At 33.4% G+C, this 16,968-nt stretch overlaps 1 protein-coding gene across 3 annotated transcripts; it reads right to left on the bottom strand.

The window, feature by feature from the left end:
• Nucleotides 1-1,393: 1,393 nt before the first annotated feature.
• Nucleotides 1,394-16,688, bottom strand: LOC123219358 (probable manganese-transporting ATPase PDR2). 3 transcript variants are annotated; one of them, XM_044641280.1, is made up of 22 exons: nucleotides 16,617-16,688; nucleotides 15,518-15,812; nucleotides 15,323-15,415; nucleotides 13,952-14,154; nucleotides 11,772-11,844; nucleotides 11,490-11,662; nucleotides 11,235-11,406; nucleotides 10,652-10,756; nucleotides 10,445-10,555; nucleotides 10,256-10,342; nucleotides 10,001-10,183; nucleotides 9,301-9,351; nucleotides 9,091-9,213; nucleotides 8,248-8,327; nucleotides 7,316-7,424; nucleotides 6,268-6,396; nucleotides 4,635-4,700; nucleotides 4,419-4,490; nucleotides 4,142-4,293; nucleotides 3,701-3,812; nucleotides 3,504-3,620; nucleotides 1,394-2,772 (listed from the first exon to the last, which is right to left on the bottom strand). In XM_044641280.1, the coding sequence occupies exons 2-22, from the start codon at nucleotides 15,764-15,766 to the stop codon at nucleotides 1,687-1,689; spliced, it is 3,546 nt and encodes a 1,181-aa protein (XP_044497215.1). In that variant the 5' UTR covers nucleotides 15,767-15,812; nucleotides 16,617-16,688; the 3' UTR covers nucleotides 1,394-1,686. The 3 variants fall into 3 exon arrangements, with proteins under 3 accessions (XP_044497215.1, XP_044497206.1, XP_044497222.1); XM_044641271.1 differs by lacking the exon at nucleotides 16,617-16,688 and adding an exon at nucleotides 16,217-16,370; XM_044641287.1 differs by lacking the exon at nucleotides 16,617-16,688 and adding an exon at nucleotides 16,119-16,239.
• Between the last annotated feature and the right edge of the window lie 280 nt (nucleotides 16,689-16,968).

Raw genomic sequence — 16,968 nt, 5'->3', positions numbered from 1 at the left:
TTTTGGTACAAATAATCTTCAATTTGTATCTTTCATTAACCGAAATCTTTGTCATCAAACTTGTCAATTTGAATATTTTCTTCCTCCACCGCTCCCATTATTCTTCACCAGAACCGAGCCCTGATATTAGTTGTCGAAGATAGAGTCAAGAAAAAAGAAACAAAATATCACAAACAATTACACAAAATAAAAGAGATTTTACATGGTTTAGCTTAACGTTTGCTTATGTCCACAACCGCACTAGGATTTTTATTGAATTAAATTTTTTTAAAAAAATTACACACATCTACTACTTTAAAAGGAGACACATTAACACCCATATCTATAAAGAGAGAAGATGTCAATTTTTTTCAAATATATAGCTAGTAAATATTTGTTTTCCATATTTCAACCTTCCAAATTAATAAATAGTAAATTTAACATTCTAAAAGTTAAAAAAAAAAAAATCAGATGACATTCAGATCACTTATTTATTAATTTTGCAAGGTTAATATAAACCAATAATATGAATTCTACTTTCCTAACAAGTCCTAATAGCAGAATAATAATAGAAGACTATAACTCTCCTAATTGGATGATAGTAAAAGACTTAAATATAGTTATTGCTTAACCAATATTATTTTCCTACTAATACAATCGTTGGACTAATCAGAAGATTGTTTAAATCCTCATTGAGGACTTCCTTTGCTGTCGCAAGACACTATCCTTTACATGTATGAAATAAAAGAATTTGACAAAAAACAATCTTGCATGTGAGTGGATAATGCAACACTAATGTCGATTGTATTGTAATCAAACTATTTGATAAATCATAATACAAGAATGAATGCAAATTAAAAGTTAGGCTCGTTAGGAAAATAATAGAAAGATGCATATAACGATTCTCGATTATATAAAAATAATAGGATAAATAATAAAAGAATAGAGAGATAAATACGTATAATTAATCAAATGGATTTTAAATATTTTTTAGTAAGAGACAATGGCTGAAAAATTACTTAAATAATTATCTTATTTCTTATAAATATAAAATAAAATAAATAAATAAACAAATAATAGTATGAGATAAGATAAATTATATTTTATAAACTAGAATTAAATTAAAAAAAATAGGAGCTCATTTAAATAATTAATAAATCTAAAAGTTATAGGATAGGGACTGTAACCACGTATTTTAATTTTTTATAAACAATTAAATTAAAAAATATAATTAAATTTGCCGTTTGACTTGAATAAAAACTAAAAAGACTATTTTCAGTCAATTTAAGAAAAGAAATATAATTATACTTTCAATTCAATCATAGGAAAGAATATTTCTAATATAATAAAAACTCAAAACTATTTTCTACTCGACAACCATAAAAGGGCAAAACTACTTTAAATAATTCAGGGATTTAAGTTCAAAAACAAAGTTTCCTGTATTAAATAAACTTGTAATCACCAGATTTAGGTGCCGAAATTCCTAAAACATTTCGTTGGTCTTCAACGGCAAAATTGCAAGAAAATGAAGGGCCAGAACCCAGTAGTAAATCTGACAACCATTAAATAACCCACGCGACTGAAGCTATAAATGTCCTCTGTTAGTACTCTGGCGATGTAGATTTACTCACATCAACACAAATTTATCATACCCTCTACCAGACTACTCCACACACCCCAAAATGCAACATATAAGTTCGTGGTTGCTCAACCACGTTTCTTTTCCACATTGGCTGCAATCACAAGTTGGCGTTTTTTCCAAGCTGGAACTCTACCTGGGAATGCCCACCTCAAAATTTTCTCCCATGAATAACAGCTCAAAAACATGAAAAAGGCCCAAATCAGTAGTTTATCCCTTAATACCCGAGGCAAAGGCACCAACTTCAACCAGTCATTCAAGTCCCTGAATAGATCAGATGCAATTGCTGTAAAGAAACCAACGGACGCAATCAGGGCATACAAAAATGGTTTGTTTTCGGATATGCTCTGGTTAAAAGGACGGCCCATGTAGTTCACAGCAAAGGTGGCCACTTGGAGCATCATGCTCACCATGTATGAAACTGTATTCACAAGATTGGGATGAAAATCTGAGTCTGGTTCAATGCATTCATCCGGCATGTACTTCTCTGCCTCCTTCACAGAAGAAATGAGGAAAAGCAAGTGCATTGCAAATTGTCCCATCAGAGAAAGGAAGACATATAGGCAGAAAATATTAGGATGGGGCCGAGCAGCTGACAGAGTAGGAAGAGGGCGGGCATGTGATATGAATAGGAAAAAAGCAGCTGTAAAGACACCGCTGATCGTAGCCTGGACATCACCGAGCTTGACACCATCCAAATACATAACACTCAACACATATGCTGTAGCAAGGCAATTTAGGCCGAGTATTTTAAACATCTGAAGGGTTGTCACAAGAGTACTACGTCCCTGACGAATTATGTCTGTTGTTGGAGCAACTGATGCATGCTTTGCTGTAAATGGTGATGCCATAGAGGCATCACCAAGCTTGACAATTGGAGCAGAACGACCATCACCCTCCTCATTCATCTCATCCATTAGCTTCTTCAATTTCTTTCGTTGCATTTCAACAGCTGTCTGATGGCGGTTACCACCAGTTTGGTTGGCAGAAGAGCCTTCTCCATTCTGACTGGTAGAGTTGCCGGCAGCTTCTGATAAAGACTTAGATTTCTTTGATTTACCTGACTTTGTGTTTTCAACTTTAGATGTTTCCAATGATAAGCCTTTGTTTTGAGTTGGAGGCACAGCATTCAACAAAGCAACTCCCACATGTGCCTGCACAATGAAAACATCAGGTGTCAGATGCTGCCTTCTCTTAGTCTTGCAAAGCAAAAAAGTCATCCCCAAAAATATTTGATCATGATGCCCAGAAACTAAAGGAAATGTGCCTTGTAACACAAAATTGACAAGTTCCATTTAAAATTCAGCAGAACCAATCAAAGAAAATAATCCTGGTTGAGTAAGTAACATGCTTATAGTACTAGCCCTAACGAAAGCTGACTTAAGTAAATAAAGAACATTGGAGAAGGGGTGAGTGGATCAGGGCATGATGGGCCTAGGAAAATAGCAGCTATAATTTCTAGATTGGCCAAGAGTCATCTGTGACTAAATATGTGACTCAAATGTTTTCAAAACAGGGCAAGGCCACATGTACCAGAAGAAAGCTCTGGACTGAAAGAATATTACTCCAGGTAGAGCAGAATAATGCAAAAATATTTGACCTTACCCCGGCTGATGGCACTACTCAGATTAACACTTGGTACACAGGATTTAAATAAACACTCCAATGAGATTACGCTGAAGATTGGGTTAAAAAAAGCTGGCAAAGAAGTGATTACATTAGGGAGGAAAAGCAAAATTTATCTTAGACTCCTGTAACTCTAAAAATCCATGATATTTTAAAAAGTAGACCAATAAACTTAAAGACAAAGCTCATAGCACTGAACTTATCCAGGACAGGCACATACATACATTAACACACATATACATCTTCAAATCAACATTACCTGCTTCAGAGCTCCAACATCATTTGTACCATCCCCACACATTAATGTCATCCTTCCCACCGTTTTAAAAGTAGTCATGATTAGTTCTTTTTGCTCAGGAGCAACTCTTGCAAAAACCTGTAGAAATATAGCACACATATTATCCAGATGAAGCTATCGGCATAAACTATGTTAAACAGATAATATAATTATCAAACCTTCACGTAAGGAATGACTTGTAGAACAGCAGAAGTCTGTTGTAACATTTCAATGCAATCACCACCAATACAGAGATCATGAATCTCAGATAAGGCTTCAACCTCTTTCTCACTGCCAAAAATCAAATACATGCTCACTTTCCTCAGTTGACAACAGAAAGGCTTTACGATTATACATAATATAAAGAGCTTTAAATTTTTTTAAAAATAGATAAAAAATTCGATGTTCCTTGTTGTTTCAGCTCAACAAGTAACTACATGGACAACTGTAAAGGCACATGGAGGCAACCATTTGAGAAAAAGCAAGTTAAACAATTCTAAGAACATTGGCTTTTCCTTTTGGAGAAATGTATGCGTTTACCGCCATTAAAAATGAGTAAAAAGATCTGAGGATTATCTCAACAAAATCACAATTAAGGCAAACAACAGGTGAAACTTCACCTATATTGAATCATCTCTGTTTCATCAGGTGATACCCATTCATATCCTCTACCATTTTTTGTGGGACTAAGAATTAGTGGTGGCTTTGAAACAATATGTACTTGGCTAGCAACATAGCAAGCTGTCAATGCTTGGTCACCAGTAATCATCACCTATCATCAAAAAATTATCTTTAACAGGCAATATTGCACAAACTAGGAGACACAACTCCAGATTCAAAGTTCACAACTTTCTGATATACATAATTGCAACCAAGATACAAGAGCATATTACTCACCAAGTCATGGGATGAATTCTTTAGCTCAGACAAAATGGTGGCTGAATCTGCTCTAATAGGGCAATTAAATACCTGAAATTTATATTACCAGCATTTACAGAACAAAATAAGAAAATGTCAGTAACAAGCATTCATTAAAGAATGTGGGTAAAACTTCCAAAAAAGTGAATAATCAAAATATATAAGCATTCAAGACATTAAAGTTTGTGTAATTACCGCAAAACCAGCAAAAGTAAGGCCACTCTCCACCAAATCTCTATCCAAGCTTCTTGCTTCACTAACCTAAACATATTTGACAGATAATGAAAACTCTTTAGCATAAAAGTAGTCAAATAGGTTGATAAATTGACAGAAAATATTGAAGGACAGGATTTGTGTTATCTAAATTAACTATAATTATTTGTCCAACCAAACATAATAGAGGATGGAAAAAAGAGTACAATGTGCAAGATCTTTGCAAATTTTAACTTAAATGGAACGACCATTGAGTAAATAACTATAATTTAATGCCTACCATTAACAAATAACAACAAATAGTGACATGCCTATGGAACTGCATTGCACATGGAACATGAAAAGCAATAGCATCTGCAAAGGCCACCTCTAAGCTCTCTTCAGAAGTGAAGAATTTTGATAAAAATAATAAAGTCGAATTTTTAATAAGTATTTGTTAGCATCCATACAAGAAGAAAAGAAAAAGGAAGAAGCAATACGACAGTTAATTGCTCATCATTTGTCCCACTTCTCATAGTTTACGGTACAAATTAATTCAGGTAGCAAACATTTCGAGCATTTTTGGATGATATGGGTTGAGTGAGAAGCAGGCAGATTTACAACTGAGGAAACACAGACATTACTCTTTCTGGAGATAGAATTTAGTTTCTGGCTTTCCAGTTAAAGAAAATACCGTGATACTGCAATTCTCTTCATATCCTCAATTGGAAGTGTATTTTAGTCTGAAATAGAAATATTAATTTCTGTTTCAGTAAACTGGGCATTAAGGTCAGCTTTACCTTCTGGAGCTTCTAGCTTCGCACATGTCAATACTTGTATAGGTCTTTCTGCTCTCTTGGGTTAGTCATTAATTTGACAAGAGATTATTCATTTTGTCACCATGACTTTTTATCAATTATATTTTCAGAGTTTCTTATATTAGAAAAGAAAATTATCACTAATTATTTCTAATTTTATAATGGCATAATATATGTCCTTTAGGTTTTTGTTAAGAAATTTATATACTTCAGAATTTGATGAGCTGGCAAATTTCACTGTAATTTCCTTTATGAACACTAATTGACAGAAAAAAGAGAAGAGAATATGCAGTCTATCCAGCATAAATAGACAATCATATAGACTAGAGAAAAAATCCTAATATATGTTTGTATATATAAAAATAAACTAATATAGGTACTAGCCAATACCAGGAAGAAAACACATTATCAATAGAAGTTAAAAAAGAACTCAGACAAGGCTGTCACAAGGCTAATAGTGTCTCTAGCATCTTGCAATAACATCTGTTAAAACTCCCTAAAATCAATTATTGATTTTCTTTTCATATCTCACATAAAAGTTAACCAGTAAGGTTGATTGCGAATTTTCGATTTGAACAAAGTATCAAGAGATAACTTGCCAATTAAGTGACCTGAAAAACAGTGCAAACAACAATGTATGCACCAAAATTACATGTAAAACAATACAATTATTCTCACAAAGAGATCTACGCACTCACACGTAAAATAACATGTGCAAAATGGATTATAATAGCCACTCAAAATGCTCACGAAAAGGCACTAAAATTATAGAGACTAGAAATATGTCATCAAGGAAAATTAAATCCTGATAAACTTACTGTCATGTCAGGAAGGGGCTTAAAAGCAAGGGCCAGAACACGGGACCCCTGACGTGTATACTTCTTGTAGGTTTCAATATATGATTGTGGCAAATCTGTGAGTCTATCCTGGATGGTTTCAGGTGCACCCTGTAATGAGATAAAAGAATTACTTAATGAAGACAAGTTGATGAGTTCCTACTAACAAATGAGCTGTGCTATAACGCAATTTCTCAATGGCAAAAATTAATTTGGCAAAGCAACAGAACATATTGATACACACAATAATTACATATATTGATCTAAGAGAGAGAAAAAGGAGTCCAGTATTTCACCAATTGGGTCTTCACTAACGTCCATATTTTTACAAGTTGTGAAGGTATATCAATTAAAAGAAAACAGAGAGAGAGAGAGAGATTTATTCTGTTCCATAAACATGGCGGAATAGTACTAAAAACGCTTCCATGTAGTAGCTGGCGTTGCTCAAACTTAAATCAGGTGAATTCTTCAAGTTCATGTCTCTCTCAAATAATAATTTCATCTTCAAGAAGCAATGTAAAAAGTTTGATTTTATAAAATTCAAGTGTGACCTTGAGATTCATTGGGTATCATTTGAAGAACTTTTGAGAAACTTGCAATTCAAATTTAGCTCCTCTGCTGTCTCTCATCTCTTTCCTCATGCAATAATTCTTACTCATACATTTCCAATTTTTTTATTACTAGCTGAAGTTTACATTGAGTTTTATACGACTTCACAGCTCATCAATTTCTATCAGAATTTCTAGTAAATACCCACTGTGACTTGTGAGATTCATAACAATGTTCTCACATAAATTTAAATCTTTGACTTCTTAGTTTATATTTCTTAATTTCATAGCGAAGTAACAATAATTTTATGAGAGAAAGAGAAATGATCAAACAATTATTATTGTGAAAATAACTTTGCAACCGCCCTAATTACAAAATTTAATGTCTGTATATATAGATAGCATGTCATTAAATATCATGTACTGAAAAGAGATATTGAACTTGTATCAAGGTTTTGTGATGCAAGAAGCAACTTACAGACCTTCACAAAAGCCAAAAATTCATCTTGTATGCGAACAACAACTGCCATTCGTTTTAAGTGGGATGCAAAATGGTGTCGCTGAACAATTTGGACAGCAAGCCCAACTCCCCTGCAATTGAGAGAAAATTGACCAAATGACCCATAGCAGTCATAAACACATAAAGGAAAAAATTTTGCCTAAAACAAAGGAAAAAATAAATGGAAATCTACATAACCACAAGGAATCTTAATAATATAACTGTTGAAAAAAAATTGAACTCTGATGCATCTGTCCAGAATAGTTTTGTGGAAATGATAGTGGACTGATATCTTTCCAAGCTAATTTTTTAGTCAAGCTGTGCAGCTCAAAGTTCTCATATCATCTTGCTAATTGAAAATCATAGAGTCTTCAGGGAAGAGAAGAAAGCTTTAAAGGCTATGAAAATTGTGCGGTGATGACTAGTTCTTCATCGTTTGGTTAGAAATGAGCAAGGAGAATCTTTGCCATCACTTGGAAGGAAAGCTATCCTCCTTGAGGGACAAAGTTCAAATTTGGCTTCAACTTTGGGAGAGGGTGACTTCCAATTTTTGGGGAATTCCTCTTTTGGCAGATAAAGCATTCTTGCCGCTACTTCCATTTTGATGAAGTTCAAAATGGAAGACTTTGAAAATGGAAGAAGAACTATTATTTTAAGGGACACAGTTCAAAAATGGCAACAAGATTAATATGAAAACTATAAAGCAAACAAGTTCATACATGAATGTCTGTGTGCATTGAAACTCTCCCCACAGAAAAGGTTTTGTGTAGTAGGATTGCTCAAAGAAAAAAAATTAAAACATTGATACTTTTAAACCATTAACAAACTAGTACAAAGTTCAGAAGATTATTAAGAATCAATTAAAAAAGTGATTTAGGCTTCTGATATTTCTATCCCATGAACACAAGAACTTACTTTTTTGGCATGGCCTTCTCATCTGATTTATAACTCCAATCAATACCTTTAAGTGCAGCCTTTTCAAGAGGATCACCAACCTACAAGCAATCAAAGAACACAGAGAATGAATGGCTACAGTGCATTAGACCACTTAACACAATAATCATCAAGATTCCTACAATCACCATGCAATATATTTCAACATAATTGTAATACAGTCGCTGGACCTCAGATAGAAGATACAATAAAATCAATAAACTTCATAAAGCAGCAAGAATAACAAATAGCATAAATTTCAGCATTAATTTTCGCCAGGCATCAATATAGATTTATTATGAATTTCAGGAAATAACCTCAGACATCCAAGAATGTATGCAGTACAAGGAGAGGGACAAGAAAAGATAACAATGCCGGTAAACTTGGAAAAACCAAATAATTATTTAACATGGAACTATGCAAGCCTGCAGATGAAGAGGATTGAATATTCACAGTTTCAATATGCTTAATTCTTAACATCAATTAGTAAGTGCATCCATTTCATAAGACAATGAGAACAGTCTCAAATTCAAGTCAATCTTTCACTCCAGAACAGAACAAACTGCAGATGACTCATCTGCTAAAAATTCCCCTCATTTTCTTTCTAATAAATCTTCTCAAAAATTCCTCACAGTTGAATGCAGAAACAGTTACAAGATTGTTCCATCCAAGGAAATAAAATAGATGCTTATACCAACTTTCAAGTTTATGTGTACAACCCTGAACAATCAATGCTATATGCATGAAAATTATAAAGCAAAAGAATAACTGATATATCTAAAACTTCTCTTGCTTCTGAATAAAAAAAATAAAAACCTAGTATACCAGCTTGTTGTCTACGAACACCAAGGCGTGACAAGAAGCCAAAATCTCCATTGCACGGACAGGAACTTTAGTCATGTCAGCTTCCAACTCTGTATTGCCAGGCAATCCAACCCCAGAGAACTCCTGTAAGGAGCGAAGAGGAAAAAATCATAACAACAAAACAAGTTTCAACAGAAAAAGATCATAAAATGCACGTCTTGATATGCATACCATGTCATCTGATGTAAGTGTTCCAGTTTTATCAAAACAACATATGTCAACCTGTGAAGGGAGAAACAACGCAGTAAAGGACTAAATAACATATAGATACATCGCTGCACAAAAGTATAGTAATTGTAAACTAGGATATGGATCATAACTCCAGCATAAAAACAAGAAGAAAAGTTATATGACAAAAAAATGTTGTACAAGGACTGAAGGCATATGCACTTGACAGAGGGTTATGGCACTGATTTAATAACATTATCAGAAGTGTTCCACTTAGATTAAAAAGTTAAAAACCTAGAGTCATGTAGTTCCACATAGTCTGTATGTGTATATCTATTAGTGCTTGGGGAATTTTCACTTCAATCTGCATTTGTAACATATTTCCAACAATGTTATTCAGTAATTGTTTTGAATGATTTCTTCTATCTACTGGTTATGAAGGAAGTCTGAGGGCAAAGACAGGCACTGTTTGTCTTTTCTGTTTTATCAATCAGTTGCAAATCTTTGAAATGTGCAAAATAATACTAACAAAAATTCTAAAAGGGCCCATCAATGACAGAAAGCAAGAGACAATAGCTATCAAATGAAGATTACCAGAAAAAGCAGCAGTGGTCCAAAGAGCGTTAGTATTAAGACTTGAAATCCAAAAGAAACATTCTTCAAAGCAGAAAATAAAAGCATTCTTGAATGCAATGCAACATACCTTTCCAGCAAATGGAATTCGAAAAGGTTCTGTGCAAAATATTCCCCGACGTGCCAGTGCAATCAGTGATGTATTAACAGCAATTGATAATTCCATAGGTAGCTCAGGAGGGATCACAGATGTAATAATAAGTGAACAGCTTAGGAAAAGCTTATACTTGCTTCTAGTGGGATCCTCTAGCCCCTACATCACATCTTGTCAATACTAAACAAAGTATAATTTTCCATAATAACCTCAAGGAAAGAGTTCAGTTACCTTTACAAGAACATAACCAGCAGCTATAACCGCAAATACAACTAAAAATAAAATAAACAGTCCACTTTCCCAGCTGTTAGCAGTAACCTACAACAGGTTCAGTTGGAAAGAAATATTATACAAATTACAAGAATTAATAACAAAAAAGAAAGAGTAAAAATAACTTAAAATGGATTAATTATTAATTACCCTCTCTGCAGAAAACAATATTGTTCTCATTAGTTTTCCCTGACTTGTTTCAAATCCAGTTCGCAGCACAACAGCCAAAGCACCACCATCAGGGGTTTTCAGAGGAAAGGTCTGACTCCAATAAAAGAAATTAAAATCATTAAACTAGTGACTGACATTTTACCAAAATTAAAAATATTTTAAAAGAACATAACAGATATGACTTACCTTATCAGGCGTGTGCTGCAATATCTTAGTACCACCATATAAAACATGGTTTTTATCTCGTCTAGCTGATAATTTCTCTTCAGTTCCCCTGCCCGTGATTGAAACCTGAGAAAATATTCAATCTTAAAGTTTATGTAGATCAGGAAACTTGTCAGACCCAAACAAGTAACCACTATAGCTTCTATGTGAGCATTAATTTTCAGAACCATACAAAATATAATTCCAGCAACAATTATAAGTCAAATTAAAAAACAAAGAATTGGGACATAGAACAAACTCTTGACAGTATAAAATTTGCAAGCCTATCTAGGAGAATGTTCTAATGTTTTTACTAATTGTTCAAGAACCCTTCAAATAACAAAAGGCAGTATTAACCATGTACACACAATAGTCTATATTTTATCTGCACAAATTGGGTAGGTGGACAGAATCATAAAAAAATTTAAAAAAGAAAGATGAAGAAAAGAAAATTATCAATTACAATATGACATATCCATCAAGTTGAGATGCTGAGATCACCAAAATGGAAACAGATGTTTCCCCAAAACTAAAATAATTAAATAAAAAAGAAAAAGAGAACAACCTTCCACTGGGGAGTAGACTCGCCTGTGAGAATGGCTTCATTTACAATAGCACTTCCAGCTAATAAAAGCATGTCTGCTGGTACAGACTTATCTTCACCACTCTGACCAGAAGAGCGCCCAATGGAGACGACATCACCAGGCAATAGGTCAGTGCCCGAGAGCTTAACCCACCTATAATTTATAATGTTCAACAAATGAATCTTCAAATACATAATCATTTTTCCATATGCAGAATTGATTGTGAAATGACATACTTTCCACAACGATGCACCATGAGTGTCTGGGTATCAACTCTAACACGTCTTAATTCAGTTAGAGTCTTTAACCGACTTTTCGCCATTGTTGACTCAAACATGAACAGCATAAAGAGGGTGAAGAAACTGTAATACCAATATTCATCTAAACACCAGAGACCAACACAGAAAACCTACATAAAATATCACAAAGTAAAGAAACTGCACGAACAAAGAGCTGTAACAGAATTTTAAAAAAAAAAATTAACACAAAATATACATGAGATCCGTGAAATGACATACTTGGAACACAAAAAACGGTTCCATGCAGTTCTCTTTCATTAATTTCTGGAATGTAGGTTGTGGATATTCAAATCTGCAGGACCAAAAAGCATCCATATTAAGGAGCAAAATCAATTTAGCTAAAGTCATGTCCATAAGATCAATGTCCCCAAGCAAGTTCCCTCTTACAGAAAATGAGAAGAAAAAAATTATCTAGCTTCATATAAATTATCATAGGAGAACCAGCCCACACAATAAACACACATAAATGATAGATGAAAACAACAATAATTTACGAGGTCATGATAGGCCACCCATTATTAAGGTGTCTCGAAGGAAGAAGGGCTGGATAAGTATAAGAGATATGGTGAAGTGGCTGGATAAGAATAAGAGATAATGTTGTATAAAGTCTTAATCAAAGTTAAATGGAAATATGCATACAAGCATTGTCCAAATATAGAACAGCAGATATGGAATTTGTAAATCACATTCAATATTTATTTCTCGTTTGTCAGGGGCAAGTAGCAAGCAATGAACTTTAAACCTAAAAACAAATTTCACTAGCATGAATATGGTAGATAGTCAAACTTTATCACATCTAGATTTAACCAAAATTATGGATCTCCCAATAGAAAGTGAAGCTAAGGCATTGATCATTTATAAATGCAGAGTCAAATAAGTAAATTGCCAAAGAGAGCTTTCAAAACAATTATTCGTCAATGAAGAGAAATAATTATATCTCCGAAGAGAGCTTCAAAGCCTGCCCAATCAATTAAATATATACTTTCTTTTATCAACAGCCAAAGGGAATGAGAAGCAGAATTCAACTCCCAAGTACATTATTAGAATAATGATTACCAATATTATTATAACAAATAAGGATTTAGAAAGAGGAAAAAACTGAAAGGATATCCAATCAAGTGAAGCAAAAAGAACTAGCATCTGAAATCATCAGGATTGAAAGATTTCAAATATTAGCATATTGACTCCAAGTACCCAATGATGGGTAAAAACATAAATCAATCATGAGCAGTAAATTTCTTTCTCTTTTTCTCTTTCAATGCACTTTTTAAATAAACTGGCATCCGGATATGCTAAAATTTTATTAGTTGAATACAAATTTATTGAAATCAGTAAACCTATTAAAGCTAGATAGAGAATACTGCTTTACTGACTCAGTAAATTATCACAGCCAGATAGGGATCAAACTGCAGCAGCACTAGCAGTCCTTTTCTTATTTTCTTTCTTTCTTTCTTCTTTTTATTTTTTCTTCAGTAACCAACTACATAATGTTCTGAACAAGCCTAATAAAAAACAACCTTTTTAAAATAAGAATCAGAAAAAATACTATCATTTTGGATAATTACATTAGCACCAAAATATAGAATAGTCATCTTGACTTAGTTATATATAGCCTTCATCCAACAACTTGTTAACCATTTTACAAATTTTTCCTCTACAAATAAAACATAAATAATCATGAGACTTTATAATCAACAGATGCACTATGATTGTTCAATATACACAACTGTGAACTTATACAGGTGAAGGTTCAACTAACATTAACTCATGAAATTGCCCCAGCAATTTCACAGATCTCACGAGGGTGATTTCAGCCAAAATATTCTGTCTACATATTGTAAAAGTTTTTGTTTCATCACCCTCAGCTATGTTTTGCATTAACCTACCATGATAAAACAGCATGACTGTAATCAGAATTCTGCTAATAAAGGATGGAATAAATTTGGTCCTACCATGCATATATTTGAACAATATCAAAAAGCAAAGCCTGCTAAATTAACACATCTTTCAGAAATATCATACTTCAATGTAGAAAAGCCAACAATCTCCCAAAAAGGGAACCAATGACATAAGAAAATTAAAGAACTCCAGCAGTAAACCAATTAAGAAACTAAACACAAGAAAAAAAAAGCTGTCTCTCTCTCTCTCTCTCCCTGTGTGTCTGTGACTGTGTATGTGTATAAACACAAAAAGGCCAGACATAATAAGACCATCACAAGTCAAACACACCAAGCCAGGCTAAGTTCCACCAGAAAGAGAGATAGGAGACAGACTATGGCTGTAAAAAAGAGTAGAGTTATTGGTCATATCATCATTCAGATCATGAATGGTAGAACTGTCATTTCCTTTTTTTGACGAAAGAGGTAAATGAGTTGAATAGTTCTGCAAAGGAAACTCACACATTCCGTCCCCACTTTTCCATGGCGGCAGCAACCTTAGCTTCAGAACCATGACCTGTACATTTGAGATAATATCCAAATGTTTCTTTAGTTGGGTAAGGAAGCTTGCTAAAGTTCTCTTTCTCTTTAGAAAAAATGAAGCACTGCTTTCTAAAATCAAAGAAAATTTCTTCTAAGTCCACTGTTGCTGAAGAGCTTGTCATCTGTGTAAGAGAAATATTGTGTTAACTAGAAAACAAGGCAAAAAAAATTCAGTTAAAAATCACAACTCTTACAACCAAATTGTCAAAAGCAAAAACCACACTTAGAAAAGGAAAATTCAAAATAAAACTCTTTTGAAAGAGGCCTGATCAGTTAGATACCTTCAAATAAAATTTCACCTTGATTTACCATATTAAATTTAGTTCAATAACACATATGCAAACCAAGCAGGAGCTTTGTGGGAGAAACTACACATACACATCTGAACGCTTATATATGCATGTGCACTAATGAATTGAAGAAATTAGAATCCAAATTTTGTAATACTGAGCATTTAAACCAGACTGCTCAAACCATGTATTTTCATATGTAATTGTAATCCAAACATATGTATTTTCATATGTTTTCAGCACAAACCATTTGGACAATACCTCTCTTACAAAACCAGAGATATAATCAACAAATAGTGTGTATACCTACGGTCTAATCTATCCAAAAAATTCTGCCAGATAAGACGTACTACTCTTTGAATATCATAATTTACTCTGCTCTTGCCCCAATTAACCAAAGTGTCACCAACAATCTACTATATCAAAAGCTTCAACAACATAATTTGCTGCATGGCCATACAATTTAATTTATTTGTTCTTAAAAGAAACTCAGAAAAATTTTATAAAACAGCCATACGGTGTATATTCAATCACCATTTCCTCAGATAGCCATGAATACTCTTAATACTTCTAACACAGCAAAGCACCAATTATAAAAACCTAAATAGCATAGATGAAAGTACATATATGCAGAATCTTGCTCAGACAGATCAGGTCAACACCTGAATAATACAACACAAAGTCATGAAAAGTAAACTTCAGATCACTGAATTTTGAAAACGTCCACTTGTCAGCAAACTTAAAAGAATAAAACCATAATATGGAAGTAAAAGTGAACTACCGTGTGACTGTGACTCCTCAATAATTTTAGAAAACTCAGCATCTACAGAAAAAGGAAAAATTATAGGGTTCTGATGCATGCCACCTTTCATTATAAACAATAGAAAAAGAAAATGCTTTATTTCATAATTTACATCAAATATCTCACCCTTCCTATTCCAGAAAAACTACATACATATGAAAAATTCGATTTTAAAAGTAACCACAAAAGTGCACTAACTTGTTTACGAAACTGAAGTGGCACAACTTCTTTTGAACCGCAAAATTTTGCTGGAGTTATTTTGCATGCATCAGCAAGGTGAATCTCATAAACCTGCACGTGAAGAGAAACAGCTTAAAAGAATGCATCAGAGAGTGAGTGTTTATAGACAGCTTGTTTATTACTATTTACAGAACACATAAGCAAAGTGCATACCTTACTAAAGTGGGCAAAGCATCTAAAATCAACAGACCAGACCGTGAAAAGAAACACAAGAATATGAAAGGCAACAAGCCCACCAAAAACAATGGCAGCATCAACAAAATCAATGCTGGGAACAATAGTAGTCATCCAAATAGCATAGAGGATAGCAAATGGCCAAACATCCAAACGCCAAGCCCAATGCTTCTTCCTCAACAAGTCAACTTTGTCCACCACCTTCCCTCCCACATGGAAACTCGACATCTCAATGCCTTCCCTATCTCCCTAAACTTTGCTTTGAAACTTCAGTCTGATCCAATAACATCAAAAGACATATGTATTAAGTAATCACCCATGCAATTTTCAAACAAGAAACAACCCAAAAAGCATTATCCGAACTATATCTTTCTTCATTCCTACGCTTTATAATAACATATCTAAGAAGATCATTTGCAAATATAAACAACTTTCAGTAATTTCATATTTGAGATCATTTCAAGGGTGTAAGCCTAATCTATACCATAACACAAAACCCAATTAATTCATAAAAATTCATTTTTAAACCCTAAATCATGAAATTTTACACAAAAAGCTAAATGAAGAAAATAGAACACACTAGAAGTTTAAGAAATCGAAAAGCCATTTCAATTATCTCCGGAAGCAAAATGAAGCTCTTAATTAATAATTGATTGAATAAGGATGCAGCGAATCTACATTTAATAAAAGGGAAAGTGATCGCAGATATGTCTTCTTGAGTCGAATCCGAAACAGGAAAGACCATCAAACACTATTCAGGTTACTTTAGTACATTTTTGAACAATAATAAAAATATTTGTAATTATTGATTTCATATTCTACGTTTATTTTTCCGGAAGTTTCTCACCAACCAAACTAAGATTCAACGCCTAACAAAAACCTACTTCAGTCAATTAACGATTTTAATAGGTTCACGAAAACCTAATTTAATAGGTATTACAAAATAAATAAAATAAAATAAAATAATTAAGAAAATAAATGAAATCGTAATGGCTTAATTAAATAAAAGTAACAGTGCGAATAGGTAGGAAGAGGCTAACAGTGAAAAGAATACGAGAAACAAGGCAAAGGTGCGAACCTTAGAGAGACGATGTAAAGAAACTAGCCGATGCCGCTTCTAACGGTGGAATTCTAGGACGGACACAGCGGTGATGTGAAGGTAATACCTTTTAAGATAAAAACATGGTTAAATACCAGTTTCCACCCAAGGTTTGATAAAATAATGTCACCCTCTAATTTTGAAGGACCAATTTCCATCCTACCTATCAAAGTTAACTAATAGGGGCGTTTGGTTTGAATAATATTTTATTACCAAAATAGAAAAATTATCTTGAAGATAGATTACTTAAAAAATTACTGGGTATAAATTATTACTATGTTTGATAAAATTTAATAGGTATAAATAATTATTGTGTTTGGTTAAAAGTAAT

Source organism: Mangifera indica, chromosome 1 (genome assembly GCF_011075055.1).
Source record: "Mangifera indica cultivar Alphonso chromosome 1, CATAS_Mindica_2.1, whole genome shotgun sequence".
NCBI classification, from domain to species: domain Eukaryota; kingdom Viridiplantae; phylum Streptophyta; class Magnoliopsida; order Sapindales; family Anacardiaceae; genus Mangifera; species Mangifera indica.
Note: the sequence above shows the minus strand (reverse complement) of the source record. Positions and strands in the feature narration are given on the sequence as shown.

What these genes read in the sequence shown, in the direction of transcription:
- LOC123219358 (XM_044641280.1), bottom strand. Translation starts at nt 15,766, where the DNA reads ATGTCGAGTTTCCATGTGGGAGGGAAGGTGGTGGACAAAGTTGACTTG. An exon ending in TGCAGCACACGCCTGATAAG is followed by an intron (nt 10,556 to 10,651) that starts GTAAGTCATATC and finishes TATTGGAGTCAG; the next exon opens with ACCTTTCCTCTGAAAACCCC. An exon ending in TGTTCGTAGACAACAAGCTG is followed by an intron (nt 8,328 to 9,090) that starts GTATACTAGGTT and finishes GATTGCTTGTAG; the next exon opens with GTTGGTGATCCTCTTGAAAA.